Source organism: Acomys minous (assembly GCF_964271855.1).
Source record: "Acomys minous genome assembly, chromosome: 6".
Taxonomy (NCBI): Eukaryota; Metazoa; Chordata; class Mammalia; order Rodentia; family Muridae; genus Acomys; species Acomys minous.
The window spans coordinates 77,309,648-77,326,736 of NC_140487.1; the positions used below are offsets into that span (position 1 = coordinate 77,309,648).

At 46.1% G+C, this 17,089-nt stretch overlaps 2 protein-coding genes across 2 annotated transcripts in view; one reads left to right on the forward strand and one right to left on the reverse strand.

Moving 5' to 3' along the window:
- The window catches only part of STRIP2 (striatin interacting protein 2), a 42,026-nt gene extending 26,620 nt beyond the window's left edge, over positions 1 to 15,406 (reverse strand). The window contains exons 1-8 of the mRNA XM_084785014.1: positions 15,186 to 15,406; positions 9,609 to 9,678; positions 5,986 to 6,060; positions 5,003 to 5,140; positions 1,762 to 1,882; positions 1,013 to 1,081; positions 742 to 848; positions 5 to 132 (exon numbers count right to left, since the gene is read on the reverse strand). Of these exons, the coding sequence (XP_084641140.1) occupies positions 5 to 132; positions 742 to 848; positions 1,013 to 1,081; positions 1,762 to 1,882; positions 5,003 to 5,140; positions 5,986 to 6,060; positions 9,609 to 9,678; positions 15,186 to 15,317 (840 nt within the window). The 5' untranslated portion in view covers positions 15,318 to 15,406. The remainder of the gene's footprint in view (positions 1 to 4; positions 133 to 741; positions 849 to 1,012; positions 1,082 to 1,761; positions 1,883 to 5,002; positions 5,141 to 5,985; positions 6,061 to 9,608; positions 9,679 to 15,185) is intronic.
- LOC311599265 (metallothionein-1-like) lies at positions 2,146 to 2,568 on the forward strand. Its single transcript, XM_084785017.1, has one exon. The coding sequence runs from the start codon at positions 2,236 to 2,238 to the stop codon at positions 2,419 to 2,421; it is 186 nt and encodes a 61-aa protein (XP_084641143.1). The 5' UTR covers positions 2,146 to 2,235; the 3' UTR covers positions 2,422 to 2,568.
- Positions 15,407 to 17,089: the final 1,683 nt, after the last annotated feature.

Here is a 17,089-nt window from a genome sequence, read left to right on the forward strand (position 1 = left end):
TCACCATGACCACCTTCCAGAGCAGAAGCAGAACCTTCTTTATTGGAAAGTGAGGGGCCAGGCCACTGCAGAACTTGGTGACCATGGAAAACAGCAGGAGGGCAAAAGGCTCTTCATTGTGCGTGGAGAAGCCTGAGGTATAAAGAGAATCAAGAGAAAGTGAGATGAAGTTGCTGACATCCTGTCCTCACACCCCTGAGTCTGGGTGCAGAGGAAGGCACTCGCCTCCCCTGAAATATTCCAGAGTACCTTGTCCTGTAAAGGAGCCATAGTGAGCCCCCAGAAGAAATCCCCTTAAAGGACAGGATTGAGCTACTGTGGTAAAATAGTGTACCCCACACCCCAGAGGTTAAGGTAATGCTTTGAGGGTCATACCAAACAGGAAGTGACAGTAATGATGTGGCTTCCTAGATAAAGGACTGGAGGTAGTTTGTGAACCACACTTCATTCTTTACTTACGTATATCAATAAATACATGTTTTTAAATGTGTTCACATCTGATCCTTTGGTATTTAAGGCAATTCAACTCATTTCCCCCATATGGGACTCATGATGAAACAAAAAGGGAATGACTATCTTCATTTCTAACCAAGGAAACCAAGAGACACAAGAGTGTAATCAAACCCAGTCCTCATGCCTCACGCAGCATTGCTGTCTTAAAAAAGAAAACAAAACAGACACTCTGTTGCCATGCACCCTCAGGACTCTATGCACAACCCCTGCTCAAGTGCTATTTCTTACTCAGTTCGGTTCGGAAGGTCTCTCGGGCTGTCCTCCACCCACGGGGGTCTATTTCTCGTTCCAGTCGGATATTTTCCACCATTAGGTACATGACACTCAGCAGTACCCTGGGGTTACAAAAGGACCGTAAGAGATTCCCAAGGCGGTTCCCGGCCAGTAGCTACAGACTTCAAAGATAACACCAGTGGGAGTCCCATCAGACAAGATTAGATAAAAGGTTAACATCCCACTCATGTCGGACACCCTCTGTCCGAAGCCCATGGTCACTCACCTGAGCTCGGTGCTGTCAGCAATGGAGACAGCTGGTTTCCGAAGGGCACTGCTAGAGGCCTGGCTGTTGCTGCCATAGAGAGGAAGGAAAGAAAGGAACCTATGAGGCCTTTTTCCTCCCTGTGCTCTCTACAACACACAGACACCAGTATCTGCTATTCCTGGGGTATGTAGGCACCGGGAAACTGATCTAAGATAAAGGAACCCGCACACTGCCCTTGCAACCCGGTAACTCCTCTCCATGGTGAACACAGGCAAGCGGTAGGGTCTGTGACATCAGAACAGATGCGAAACAGTATGACAAGTAATAAGCAGACTTCAATATATCCAAAACTCCTGCATGGCAGGTGCAAGAGAGAGAGGGGTCAGTGTGGTGGCTGCAGCAGATGAGGCCACTTCATTTCCAGGAGAGAAATATTAGGCACAATGACAGAAATTGTTCTATTCCTCTGGTGCTTATGATGAAAAAAGTTTCCTTTATGAGTTCCAGAGTTGGGCTCAGCTGAAAAGGTGCCAGATTAAAAAGGTAACCAAGCCAGGAGAGGGCTGTGAAGCCCAGGGTTGTAGCCACTACTTAGTTCAACCTAGAGGAGGAAGAGTACAGTATCAGGAAAGAAAGCTGGATACAGGGACTCAGTGAGCTGTGAGCGGAGGTGTGAGTAGGCTCCGCCCCTACAGGGAATTCCACAGACAGTGTAAACCCTTTCTTCAAGAAAGTTTCTAAGCCAGCCCACCCCTAAGGCGTCTCACTCGATTTCCATGTGGAGTAGCTCCAGGAAGGCCGAGAAGGTCCCCATCTGATAGAGCAGGAAGCAATTGTATCTGGACCAGTGTAGCACATCGACCTCCGAATCACATTCCCCAAAAGTGCCTAGAGGATCAGACAACTGCTGTAGGATGGAGCTGGAGGGGGCAGGCATCCTGGGTCTTTCTACCCACGACATGATCTTAAAACTTTCCTGGGAGCTGGAGAGATGGCTTGGTGGTTAAGAACACTGTCTGCGGTTCCAAAGGACCCAGGTTCAATTTCCAGCACCCACATGACAGCTCACAACAGTCTGTAACTCTAGTTCCAAGGGATCTGATGTCTTTACACCAATGCAAATAAAAGAAAATAAATTATTAAAACAAAAAAAGCTGGGCGGGATCGCCACAACTTCCAGGAGCCTGACTGCCGGCTGTCTCCATTCTTGCTCCGGAGCTCCAGCGTCACCAGATCTCGGAATGGACCCCAACTGCTCCTGCTCCACCGGCAGCTCCTGCAGCTGCTCCAGCTCCTGTGCTTGCAAGAACTGCAAGTGCACCTCCTGCAAGAAGAGCTGCTGCTCCTGCTGCGCTGTGGGCTGCTCTAAGTGTGTCCAGGGCTGTGTCTGCAAGGGCTCTTCAGACAAGTGCACCTGCTGTGCCTGATGGGAGGACACTGCTGCTCCCACTTGTAAATAGTAGTGCTGGACCACACCAGACTTTTTCATAAGGCTCCACTCTTTTCCCTAAAACCCCTTTTCTACTAAGTATGTGAATAATAAAAGCCAATTTGGTTCTAAAAAAAAAAAAAAAGCTGGGCAGTGGTGGTGCACGCCTTTAATCCCAGCACTTGGGAGACAGAGGCAGATCGCTGTGAGTTCCAGCCTGGTCTACAAAGCAAGTCCAGGATAGTCAAGGCTACACAGAGAAACCCTGTCTAGAAAAAAATGAATAAAAACAAACAAATAAACAAAAAACCTTTCCTAATACTTTACAGAATAATGAGGCTTACAGAATTTGGGTAGGGTCCATGAAAACTTCCTTAGATGAGTGAGTCAGTGGGGAAGTCAAATGTGCTCATCAATGGCCAATATTTTTTTAAAAACCCATTTATTTATTTTTACTTTATGTGCATTGGTGTTTTGCCTAAATGCATGTCTTTTTGAAGGTGTCAAACCACTTGGAGCTGGATTACAGACAGGTGTGAGCTGCCAATGTAGGTTCTGGGAATCGAACTCAGGTCCTCTGGAAGAGCAGCCTGTACTCTTCTCCAGTGAACGGTCTCTCCAGCCACATCAATAGCCAGTCTTAAATCCCTCCAGAAGCAGATCCTGAGATAAGAATTCAAATACAAATAGTCTATTTGGGAACGGATCCCAGGGATCACCAGAAGAGAGACAGGGGAAGTGAGAGAGATAGAAGGGGGCAGCTGAAAGAGTTCAGTTCCAGGGAACTTTCTGGAAACAGTATAAAACACACCACTCAAGAGTTATTTCACCCAAGAGGAGTGAGGTCACCAAGACTGTCTTCTCAAGCTTGTTAGTCATTCCTATGAGGACTGAGCATATCAACTCCCTCCGCTTCCTGACTGCCCAGTGCAGGCTGCAGACAGAGCCCTTAAGCAAAAGGACCTTTGTATTGGCAGCTGGAGGTTGGTTAGAACACCAGACCACAGAGAACCACCAGTTTACCACAGCTTCCCTTTCCCAGCTTTACTTCCCACTTATTGTTTTTTTTTTCCTTTTACAATTTTTTTTGGTTCTCACTTTATCGGTTTGCCAGCAACTCTCACATGCTCAGAGCTTATTTTCATTGCTCTAACAAGGCTACGTAGGTGCCCCTTCCAACACCTGGCTGACAGATTTCTTCTGGGAAGCATTCCCCAATTAATCATATTTAGTTCTGGTTATCTCCACATTACTCACAGCATCCCCTCCTGCTGCTGTGTTGGCTTGAACTTTCAAAATGCCACGAGGAACCTCAGTGCAGGTGCCAGGGTATCAGCTCTTCCTACATGGATTCTCTTGCTAATCTCCACATACACCGACAGCCCAGATTAGAGGGGGAAATCCTTGTAAGAAGTCCTGACATTAGCCGGGTGTGGTGACGCACACCTTTAATCCTAGCACTTTGGAGGCAGAGGCAGGTGGACTGCTGTGAGTTCGAGGTCAGCCTGGTCTACAAAGTGAGTCCAGGACAGCCAAGGCTACACAGAGGAACCCTGTCTTGGAACGAAGAAGAAGAAGAAGAAGAAGAAGAAGAAGAAGAAGAAGAAGAAGAAGAAGAAGAAGAGGAAGAAGAAGAGGAAGAAGAAGAAGAGGAAGAAGAAGAAGGGAGAAGAAGAAGAAGGAAGAAGGAAGAAGAAGAAGGAGGAGGAGGAAGAGGAGGAGGAGGAGAAGGAGGAAGAAGAAGAAGAAGAAGAGGAAGAAGAAGAAGAAGAAGAAGAGGAAGAAGAAGAAGGGAGAAGAAGAAGGAAGAAGGAAGAAGAAGAAGAAGGAGGAGGAGGAAGAGGAGGAGGAGGAGGAGGAGGAGAAGAAGAAGAAGAAGAAGAAATATTCCTGACATGCACAGGGTATGTATGCTTATGTCTATAATCCTAACTAAGGAGGTAGAGGCAAGAGTTCACAGACATTCTTAGAGAAACAGAAAGAATAGGGAAGAGAGAGCCAGGCATGGTAGCATACACTTTTAATCCTAGCATTTGTGAGGCAGAGGCAAGTGAATCTCTGTGAATTCGAGACAAGCCAGAACTACAAAGTGAGATGCTGTTCTAAAAAAAGAAGAAAAAAGAATAATCTGATGCACTTGCTGAGACAGAGGCAGGTCCCAAGAGATCCAGAGTGGCATCTTCCCCATAAGGACGGGCTACTCCTAACACGGCATCTTCCCCACAAGGACGGGCTACTCCTAACACAGCATCTTCCCCACAAGGACGGGCTACTCCTAACACGGCATCTTCCCCACAAGGACGGGCCACTCCTAACACGGCATCTTCCCCACAAGGACGGGCCACTCCTAACACGGCATCTTCCCCGCAAGGACGGGCCACTCCTAACACGGCATCTTCCCCGCAAGGACGGGCTACTCCTAACACGGCATCTTCCCCGCAAGGACGGGCCACTCCTAACACGGCAAGACCTGCCATTGGGAGGTAAGGGTCCCTGCTTTCCTTCTCCCAGTAAGATCGGCTTTATGCACTTCCCTCCCTAGCTCCTCCCCTATCAAATCAGCAAGAACAGACACTTACCTTGGGCTAGATAGAGAACAGCCCGGGCCACCTTAAGCCGTTGTTCCCTGCTGACCACCTCTAGTCGGTCCAGAAGCCCCATCACATAGGTCTTTTGGGCATCTTCTTCCAACTCCAGCCATTCCTTAGTGTCTTGCACTAGGGGTATAAAGCCACACACAGCCAATGTTGGCTCCTCTCACTTCTTCGATAGGAAACCCACCTCGGATCTCAGCTCCAAATGATTATTCGCTCCAAAACCTTTTCTTATTTTTATTTTGTTAAATTAAAACATCTATTTATCTATATATCTAACTACACAGTACCGAGGATTGAACCCTGGGCCTTTCACATGCTGGACACACTCTAACTCTAAGTTATGTCCCTAGCCCAAGCTTTCCTTATTTAGCCAAGAAAACTTTAGGCCCAAGATGTCCTAATCTGAACCCACTCTATGCACATCTCTACCATTCCTACTTTTGTCCACACACCATACTCTGTCCTCCGCTTTTCCTCAGGAGTCCCTCTGTCTCCATCCATGTCCAACTCCTAGACATCCTCACAGGCCCAATACAAGAGGACCTCCTCCACGCAGATGCCCAACCCAAAAGCTCCGTCCCAAACGCTCTGGGCCTTGGCTACTCTTGTGATATGCACCCAGTCCACTGCTACTGGACTATGCAGCTTCTTTGTAGAAGTTGCAGATAACTTCTACCTCTGCCTCCTGTATCTCTGACACAACAGATACTCAACACACATTTGTTGAATTAAAAATTAAATCGCCACCAAGAAAGTAGTAAAACGGATCTGAAGGGATCACAGGAAGGGCACAGAAAACTGCTCTCGAAACCAAGCAGAAGCCTTGGAGTCATCTTCTCTGTAAAGATGGGTATGCCGCTGTGAAAGGGGCGAAGAAGCAAACTTTGATTTGGCCTTTTACTACATGAGACTGGGATATCATGGAGGAAAGTAGCATGTTTCTCTGAGTAAGGACATAACATCACCTTGAGTCCTGAAATCGTCTTCAAAGCACTTCCTGTTAGTGGTGAATTCCAGGTTCTCTGTGTAGCTGTACAATTCTGTAGCAGAAATACAAAACAGAGTCACATTTAGAACCCTCAGTGAAGAATCTAGAGTAGAGAGGATCGCTTGAAGGAGCAGAGGGCTCCAAAACATTCTTGTGTCCAAGTCAGAACAGTTAAAAATAGCTATGTGTGTCCCTGGGTGATTAAACTATCAAACCTGTCCTCCTGCCAGATGGCTGGCAGCAGCGAGGGACGGCAGCCCTCGGCATTTGGTAAGGCCCAGGAGGAGGGTTGGCGCACAGAGGCCTTCATGCCATCACTTCTGTTTCCCAGGCTAGGGCCAGTCTAACTGTGGGGAAGGAAAGGGCAACAGAACCCGGGATCTTGGAGGCAAGATTCTACGCTGTTTAGGAGGCCACGAGGTGGCTGGGAGCCAGTTTGATCTCTCTATGCTTAGTTTCCTTGAAGGGTATAGAGATGTAGGTTCCTACATATGGCCACTGGGGTAGGCATTGTGGCAAATCACGTGGAAAGCACCTAGGGTTGCCAAAGAGGATTTTTGTATTCAGAAAAATCTAACCTTACTTATCACAGTCCCTGACTATAAGACAAGAGAAGGATATCCCCTGCCCTTGCAGTATCAGAACATTTACTGTGCACCCTCATTTTAGAATGAATTAAAACCAACAGATTATCTATTCCACCTATACCACAAAGCAATTGAAGTTCACTTACACTCCAGCCAGCTAGGTGAAGACTGAGAATTACCTCGGAGTTAGGACACTTAAATCCCATGTCTCAGAATCTGAGGGCAGCCAGAAACAAATCTCAACTTTAAGTCTTAAATATGCCCATCGTTGGTTCATTAAAGGAAATGCGAGTATATGTGCATGTAGCTATTAATTTAGATCAGGAAGGTCAGGGAAGACAGGCCAGGAAGGTAAACAGCGCTGAACTTTATCCTTATTTTTAAAATGCTAGATAATGGAATTTCATACACAGATAAATGTAAGATACATTTTAGATATGCGTGTATCTTCTACTCAGACTAAACAAATATAACATGTGTCATATTTGTTTCAGACTACTCTGCAGCCTTATTTCTTTCTCTGGAAGTAACTACTATCATGAAATTGGCATGTATTCCTCACGTGCCCATTTTTAGAATTTTATTACATGTGTATGTATCTATAAACACTATTCCTAGTCCCCATATGGTGGCTCACAACTACCCATAACCTCAGGTTCAGGGAACATGTATAGTACACACACAGGCATGCATGCAAAACATTCATATGCACCAAATAAAAATAAATATAAAGTAAGTTAAACAATGTATACTGTTCTATTTTTATTTTGTTTTGTTGTTTTTCTTTTGGTTATTTGGGGTTTTTTTCAAGACAGGATTTCTCTGTGTAGTCTTGGGTGTCCTGGACTCATTTTGTAGACCAGGCAGAAATCCTCCTGCCTCTGTCTCCATGAGTGCTGGGATTACAGGCATGCACCACTGCACCTGGCAATATTGTTCTATTTTTTTTAATATTTATTTATTTATTATGTATCCAGATCTCATTATAGATGATTGTAAGCCAATATGCGGTTGCTGGGAATTGAACTCATGACCTTTGGAAGAGCAGTCAGTACCCTTAAGCTCTGAGCTGTCTCTCCAGCCCCTACTGTTCTATTTTTTAATCTTAGCATTATCATAACTGTATAAATTATTTTCTTTGCTTCAGTTTTGTTTTGGGTACATAGTCATATTGAAGTATGTTGACCCAGATGAGTTATATTAATGGCTACATGTAGACCGATTGTGCTTATATGCTAGTTTATCTGGTTTCCTGTAGATGGGAATTTTAGGTTGTTTCAACTTTTAATAACTAAAAACAATGCTGAAATAAACATGTTCTACTGTGTAGGTATAAAGTTCTTTAGATTAAACATCTAGGAGTAAAATTACTAAGTCATAATATGTGCACATCTTCAACTTTGTTAGATATGACCTAATTGCTTTCCAGTTTTATATTCTGTGCCTTTATACTGTACACATAGCAATGTAGAAAAACGCTCATTAGGCCTTTGGGGTGTTTTAAATTAATTAGTTAATTAAATTAATTATGTGTATATGTATATGGGTATATGAGTGCCACACTGCGCATACGAAGGCCAGAAGATAACATGTGGGAATTCTTCTTCTTCCACCACCATATGAGCCTGAAGCTGGAACTCAGGTCATGAGGCTTGGAGGTAAGTCGCCTTACTTGCTGAGTCATCTTGCCAGCCTTTAATTTTTACAGTCTGATGATTGTGGAAATAATATCCTGTTTTAAAAAATATTTTATTCCATTAATTAATGGGCTGGAAAAATGGCTGAGTGATTAGAAGCACTGGCTGCTCTTCCAGAGGACCTGGCACCCACATGGTAGCTCACACTGTCTGTACCTTCAGTTTTAGGGGATTCGACAACCTTACACAGATACACATGTGGGCAAAACACCAATGTACATAAAAAACAAAAACCAAAACCCAAAAACCCTGAATGTCTTTTCAGACACACAAACACCCCCCCCCCCACACACAGTCTTTTGTGGTACTGTAGACACAACAGTGAGCCTCATACATGCCCCTTCTTAGATTTATTGACTTTTTCTTTTTTGTGAGTTCATATTCTTTGTCTTCTTTTCTATCAAGGTTAGTCATCTCTTCGTTAGCTTTCTCTCTTTCTCTACACATATTCACATTCCAGATTCTAATCCTTTGTTCATTATTAAACCTAGCTATTTCTGTCACTCATTGCAAAATTTATTCTCTGTGCTTATTCACCAGAACTTCTGCAGAAGCGTTTGTCTTTTTATCTGAGAAAGCATGTCTCAAAGTGTCATTTCCATGTGACAGAATATTTAACTTTCACACCATCTCCACCCGAAGCTCATTTATTAATAACTAGCATTCATAGCACGTGTGATATGGAGGCCCGCAATGTGAGGAGATCACGTTTGCCCTATTCTGAAATTGCAGATAGGGACAAGCAGCCCAGAATTGAGAGAGGAACAGGATCATTTAACCCAGCTCACAAATATCCACAGCAGAGCTTGACTGTGACTGAGGCAGGTGATATGTCCAGCCTTGTTCAGCCAGACACTTACCTATAATCTCCTTCAGCCGTGGCTAGAATATTAATAAGGGGAAGTATTAGGAAAAGGAAGGAAGAAGGGTAGACAGAGAGAGATAGAATGTGATAAAGAAAGGGTGGCAGACAAAACAGGCATGTGGATACAGGGATTACAGGCGGATACAGGGATTACAGGCGGATACAGGGATTACAGGCGGATACAGGGATTACAGGAAGAGAGGTGGGTAACAGAGAATGGAGAGAACTAAGTTGAGAGTACAGCAAAAGAAAAATAATTACCAAGAAAGAAGAGTAGACTGAACAGATGACGAATACTTCTACCCTGGAGAATTCACAGAAGGAAATGTAGAACAGGTATTTGTTACTAGGTTGGGGAAGGAGCACAGTGATAACAGCTGGCGGGGGAGAGTTCAGGCCTGTTCTCTCTCCCCAACCACACTTCCACTCACCACTGACCCACACGTCATACCTGACAGCTCTGCTGCATGCCCGTCTGCATCTCCATATTCAAACTCCAAAGTAGGGCAGTCCACAGAGCCCTATAATAAAGAAAAATTTCTGGTAATGGGAAAACAGGTTGCCAAAGAAAGACTATATCCTGGTTTCATGTTTTTCCCTCTTGGAGGCTAAGGTCGGGTCAGAGATGCGTTTCAAGCCAAAGTCTGAGGCCCGGAACCAGGACAGGAGTATAAGGTGTGGTAACATGAGCCTATAATGCTCCATTCTGGAGGCAGAGGCAGGAGGATCCATGTTCAAGGCCAGTCTGGGCTACACAGTGGGGCATTGTCTCAGAAACAAACAAACGGGACTGGGGCTGTAGCTCAGTCGGTAGAATGTTTGGCTGACATGCACAAAGCCCTGAGTTTGATCTCAAGCACCCCATAAACAGGGTGTGGTGGCATATACCTGTAATCCCAGTATGAAGCTGCATGCTGAGTTTGAGGTCAGTCTGGACAGCATAAGACTCTGCCTCACAAGACCATAACCAACCAAACAAAAGGAAAGCCGTGGTCTGAGCCTGCATCTGAACTCCATGGAAACAGAGACCAGAGGAACATCTAGCTCATGTCTGGGAAGAAACACAGGCAAGACCCAAACGGAGAAACTGAAGTCTGGCCCAAGTTCTGTCATTAGCCCACTAAAGATGTCTCCTGCTGGAAAGTCCTCATCTACTAAAAAAAGAAAATGGTTTTTGAGCTCTCACATTCAACAACTACCCAGAGTTAGTGTAATACAGTAGCATTTACAGGCCAAGTTGCATCAAATACTAAATTTCCTATGATTTTGTATGTATAATCTACTTTAAAATATTTTAATACACTTTCACTCTCTAACCTCATAAGATTTTATGAGAATTTCCTTTTAGTATACTTTTATATGAAGTCTGTTTATTTATTTAGACAATACTGGAACTGCAGACATGTGCCACCACCTAGTATATGAGTTGCGAGGGATTAAACCCAGGGCTTTGTGCGTACTAGGCAAGCATGTTACCAAATGTGCTCCATCCCTAGCTTAGCCTCATTGAGACAGGGTCTAAGTCTATAGTCCAGCATGCCCCAGAACTCATGATGTACTCCAGGCTGGCTCTGAACTCAAAGGACAATCCTGCCTCAGCCTCCCAACTGCTGGGATTTAAGTTATGACTCACTGTGTATGGCCCTATATGAATTTTTAAAATTCTGAATTTTGCCAGGCATGATGACATAAGCCTTTAATCCTAGCACTCAAGGCAGAGAGGCAGGAGGGTCTCTGTGAGTTTGAGGTTAGCTGGTCTACATAATGAATTCGTAGTCTGCCAGAGCTACATAGTGAGAGAGACTCCTGTTTCAAAAAAATTCTGAATCTTAGTTCTGTTACATATTACGTGATCATGGTGAAGTTTACTTCGCCATGGCTCAGCATAGTATAAAGTACATATTTTGTCTTTGCCCTTGGTTCCTAGCACAGTATTCCCAAAATCCTTAAAAAGTTCTGATGTTACTCAGGAGCCCATTAACTATTCTAGAATTAGTGTTACTGCAGTAACTCATGGTGGACCCTTATACAGTTCTAAGCAAGGGATTAGCCCTACCAAAATGACTAGGCATGCCTTGAAGCTGACCATTGCTGTTATAATGGGGGTGGTGGTGGTGTGCACACACAGACTGAGTTCAGTTTCATGGCCATGGTTCAATTGATCCCTATCACACTCCATATGAAAATCCTGAAACAGGGGCTGAGGAGTTAGCTTGGTTGGTTAATAAAGTACTTGCTGTGCAAGCATGAGGCATTGACAGTCCTTAGAACCCAGGAGTACATGCTCGTAATCCCAAGCCAGCCTGACCAGCTTAGGCTAGTTCCAGACCAGTAAAAGACTCTGGTGACTGGCTCAGGAATGACACTTGAGATTACCCTCTGGTCTTCACACACATGCACACGCATGAACACATCCATCTTCACAGAAAGTAAGGGGTGGGGGCAAGGGGTGAAAATATCCAGGGAACAATGACTTTGGTATTGCTGGAAAAATAAAATGGCTGTGCTCAGGCATGGCCGTGCATGCCTTTAATCCGAGCACTTGGGAGGCAGAGTCAAGGGAGTCTCAGTGAATTCAAGGCCAGCCTGGTCTACAGAGTGCATTCCAGGACAGTCAAGGCTACACAGAGAAACCCTGTCTCAATACAAAACAAAAGAAATGGCTGTGCTAAGAGGATGGTGGCTTTAGAGAGGACATAGAATTGTACAGCAATCCAAGCCCATACTTGTCTGTGAGTCTCTTCTGTTTGGTTGTTTCTGATTTGTACCTTTTATTCTAAAATTAGAATCTGAATTCAGTCATTCTAGCAAATTATCAATCAGACTCGGGAGGGGGTAAGGAACAGTGACCCTAGTTTGCAGTTGGTCACATAGAAATGTGTACAATGAAGTGGGAACAATCTTGTGTGTGCACCAAGTCTGGGGAATTCGGTTGGCATCGGTAACTATTGTTGGAGAATGCTCAGTTTCCTCATCCATAAAATGAGGACAATAATAAGACTTTGTTCACCAGGTTACTGAAAGGACTAGTCAGTTAAGTACAAGAAAGGCCCTTAGCATAGAGCTCTCTCGATTTGTGGCAATTGTCTTGATCTTCTAGCAAAATTTTTCACAAGTCCTGGAAAACCATCTTCCCTAAGGACTGCCCTCTACTGGAAAGCAAAGAGAAAAAGCAGATCTGGGCAGTGCAGAGATGGCAGGGACCTAAGACAAGCACATCCTTTACATTGGAAGATGGAGGTGAAGCTATTTTTCCAGCATGGCTTTTGGAGGCAATGAGCCCAGACAGAGATGGTTACTACAGTTGTTCATTTCCAAGCACGAAGAATGCAGCTGCAGAAACTCAGCAGGTAAACAGCAGTATCAGAGAACTCTGAGTATTAACACTGCGCTCACCGGCAAAAGCAAAGCCCTATGAGAAACTTTTCCTGATAGGTGAGGATGAGGCTCCTGCTTCAGAAGGGAACTCTAACATACCACTCTGCAGCCATTTTGTTTATTTGCATATTGCCCGTCTCCCTGCCCTTCCTAGAACGCCACCTCTAGCAGGGCAGAGCCCCTGCCTTACTCACCAACACATCTTCATCTCCTAATAACTTCATTCATCTCCTTGAAACATTTGATCGAGAACAATGTCTCACTTCCTGTGCTTTGTGCTGCCAAGCTGTGAGCGGCTCCTCTCTACCATGCCTTCACCACCATGACAGACCTCTGAAGCCGTGACCCAAAACAAACCTTTTCCTCCATCGGAAAAAAGACTCATTTCTCTCTGGGGGAAGGAGGTACAAGGCACTTCTAAAACAAAATTCCTAGCAAGGGAACCTTGACTGTGCAAAGTGGTGGCTTTGGAGGGCAATCTCCCCTCTACTTTTACCTTTTAGAAAACAGGAGCTGGGGGGTGAAACTTGTTTTGTGGGACACCTTCTGCCATTTAATGAGAATTGTGACAGTTGTAAGTACTGACCAATTAACTATGTGAACTGTGCTAAACACTGTATGTTCAATTATCTCAACCCTTTGAGTTATACAGTGTTAACCCCATTTTACCAAAGAAACTGGAGCTCAGATAGGTTAAGTAATTTGTCCAAGGCCACACACATAATAAATGAAGGTGCTGAAACAAACAAACAAACAAAAACCTGGCCCAACATACACTGAAACTTGGCAGACTTGGCCACTCACTCCGCCAAGTGTCTGATTTCAGGAAAGTTGGTTTTATCTATTTTATTCTCTAAATTCCCTCCCTACCCACATGCTAGGGATCTAGGCCCAGTTCATGCATGTTCTTTGATTGGTGCTTCCATCTCTGTAAGCCCCCATGGGTCTAGGTTAGTTTTCTCTGTTGGTCTTCTTATAGTGCTCTTGTCCCCTCCTGGTCCTTCTATCTGTCCCTCTCACTCTTCCACAGGACTCCCCAGTTCTGCCTAATGCTTGGCTGTGAGTCTCAGCATCTGATTCCATCAGCTGCTGGAGGGAGGTGTGTGTGTGTGTGTGTGTGTGTGTGTGTGTGTGTGTGTGTGTGTGTGTGTGTGTCTTAGAGAACAGTTAAGTTAGGCTCCTCTCTGTAATCATAGCAGAGTATCAATGATGTCAGGGTATGGCTCTCTCCTGTGGGGTGTGTGTGTGTGGGGGGGCTCCCTTTATCTGAGGACAAGGACGGAGGATAGGGGAAGAGGATGGGAGGGAGGGGCAGGGAGGAGAGGAAGGAGGGGGCTACGATTGGGATGTAAAGTTAATACATAAATTAAAAATAATTTTTAAAAAAACAAGGAAAAAAGAAAAACATAGCCTGGCATGATGGTGCATGCCTTTAATCCAAGCACTCGGAGGCAGAGGCAGAGGCAGAGGCAGAGGCAGGTGGAGTAAGTGAATTCGAGGCCAGCCTGGTCTACAAAGTGAGTCCAGGACAGCCAAGGCTACACAGAGAAACCCTGTCTCGAAAAAAACCCAAAAAAACAACAAACAAACAAACAAACAAACAACCCCCAAAAAAGAAAGAAAGAAAGAAAAACATTATTGTCTTTTAAATGCTAGGCAAGCACTCCACCACTGAAGCCACCTCCCCAGCCCTGTGTCTTTTACATACTAAAATGAATGTGTTACTTTCACTGTGGCAGCACACACTGTAATCCCAACACTTGGGAAATGGAGGTAGGAGGTCAGGAGTTCGAGGCTTTCCTAAGCTACACAGAGAGTTCAAGCCCAGCCAGGGCAAATGAAACCTTGTTGTCAATAGACTTTACCTTGAGCAGTCTCAAATAAGAAATTAAGATGAAGTCAAATAAAATAAAGTCTAAACCAGATGACCCCCACATCCCTTCCATACACATTTCGTTCCCCCAAGTCCCTGCTTGGATGCAGTTTTGCTCTTGGTTAATAGATGGAATATGGCTAGATAAAGGTGAGGGGGAGTGATCATAATTCAGTCCGTCCACTGTCCTAGTTAGATTTTTTTTTTTTTAAAGAAGAGGAGGCAGGTATACAAATAGTCAGCCCTCTAGCTGCATCTTGGGACCGCTGCACTCAAATGCTGCTCTAGTTCTATCTCAGCTTGAATCGTGTCTCTTAACCCTCCGAAACAGGGGCGAGGTGCGCGAGGTAGGCGCTCCCTAAGCTACCTCCATCACCCCCGAAGGCATGAGGTAGCGAGGGAAGGCTAGTGCTCCAGGCCTGTCTAGTCCAGCCCAGAGCCAGTTGCTGCAGTCTGAAGTGGGAGGGCGTGTTTCCCACCTGCCCACCCTTCTCTCCCGCTGCAGAGCTCGGCTCCCGCCCCTCGGTGCAGTCCTTCAGCGCGTTGTCGTCCCCCCCTGCCGCCCCCCCAAATCGGTAAATCCGGATCCAAATTCCGGCTTCACTAGGCTGCAGCTATCAAGTATCTGGAAAGTATCTGTTACGCTCTTCGCGCGGGTTAGGAAAACCGCAGGCCACGGGCTAGAAAGCCGGCGACCCGCAGCGGGAAGGGACCGCGCCGTGGGCCGCGTCACCTCGGCCGCCACTTCCAGCCAGCGGACGTCTCCGGGTTCCTCACCTCCGACTCCCGCCGCTGGCTGCGGAACGCTTCCCGGCCCTTGGGTGCAGCCGGCTTCCCTTTGCCGCCGTTGCCGTTGCCGTTGTCAGTAGCGGGCGAGACGGCGGGCCCCGGCGCCGCGGGGTCGTCCATGCCGGGCAAGCTCCCTACAGCGACTCAGCTTCCGCGGCTCCCCGGAGCGCCAGGGCAATCTCTCCCCCGGGCGACCCCGCCACAGCGCGCGCCCCGAGCCAGGCTCCGCCCTCTAAGCGTCTATTGGCTGTGACAACTCTCTGCGGCCACGCCCCGCGTTGCGATTGGCTGATCAGCCAGTCGGAGGTGGGGGCTCTTTCAAGGAATATTTCCCCCTCACACCCTCGGCGTTTTTTACTGCTCTGCTGCAAGCAGCCTAGGGCTAGTAGGCGCTCCGCCGTCTCGAATTCTGGACCCTGAGCTCAGGCGGTTTAGCTCCGCGGTGCCTGCTCCTTTCAGAGCTGTCCAGACAGACTCCTAATCCCAGTTGTTGCAAGTCTCTGATGTCCCGCTTTGTCGCAGTGAAGGGCTTGGCTTTCGGGATAGTCTGAGCCACCACACCACAAATTTACCTTCTCTGGAAGCTTTCTGAAGAGAACTCTTGGCGAGGAGCGTGGGAGTCGCGGGAAAGGCCGTCATTGAAATCCCTGATGCCCTTGAGGGGCTGCTCCTGGGTCATCTGTCCCCAGCTATGTGGACAACCTTCTACGTGGTGAGGATAGCAAACTCACCCTCACCTGCTGCTCTTTTCTCTGAAGCAATCCCTAGGCGAGCAAGATGGCTTAGTAGGTAAAGGCACTTGCTTCTAATCTAATACTAAGGATTTTGATCCCTGGGTCCGCACATGGTGGAAAGAAAAAACCCAACAACCAAAGTTGTCCTCTGACCTCCACACCCGCTTCATGGTGCTCTTCCCAATTTCCACATATACAAATAAATATTTGAATTAAGGAAAAAACCCTACATTCTAAGAGCTCAAGGTAACCCGACAAGGCTGTAAGTTCTGTCCTTTCCTAAATGCATTGGCAGGTCTGGATTGACAATAGCTGCGGGGAATGAGGGACCAAATCGCTACCATAACTGATTGCCTTAGGAAGACAGTGAAGGGATCATTGAGTTGGGGACTGGGCCAAGTATCGCACTATGTGTTTTCTGAGTACTACACCTCTTTCTGACAGGTTATTTTCATGAATCCCTTTTTACTGATGAGGAAATCCGAAAGCACAGAGAACACCAAGGTTCCCAAAATGTTGAATTGCACCTTGTCTCAGTGTGGTAACTATGCCTCTCTCTGGAAGAAACTTCCGTTCTCTTGGTTTATCAGTCCTAGCGTTACAACTGTGGTGATAAAACACCACAACCAAAAGCAAGTTGGGTAGAAGAGGATTTACTTCATCTGATGGCTTACAGTCCATTTCTGAGGGAAGCCAGGGCAGGAACTAAAGCAGAAGCCACGGAGGAATGCTGCTTTACTGGCTTGTTCCTCATAGCTTGCTCAGCTTGCTTTTTTAAAAATACAACTCAGGACCACCTGTTCAGTGGTGGCACTGCCTACGGTGAGCCAGGCCCTTCCACACCAACCACCAATCAAGCAAATGCCCCCCCCCCCATAAGCTTGCCCACAGGTCAATCTGCTGGGGACTTTTTCTCAATGTAGGTTCCCTCTTCCAAAATGACTCTAGCTTGTGCCAAGTTCACACAAAACTAGCCAGCACAGCTACTGCTATGCTTATGACCCCTTCTCCTCTAGGAAGACCTGGAGCAGGGGTCTCTTAATTTCATTCAGGTGTGTTACTGTCAAACCAACTTTGCTGGGATCCTAAACTGTAGTATTTGTGTTCTCCTCAAACAATGGAATTATCCCTCTTTTCCTATATCTTAGGGACAGTTTC

What these genes read in the sequence shown, in the direction of transcription:
- LOC311599265 (XM_084785017.1), top strand. Translation starts at nt 2,236, where the DNA reads ATGGACCCCAACTGCTCCTGCTCCACCGGCAGCTCCTGCAGCTGCTCC.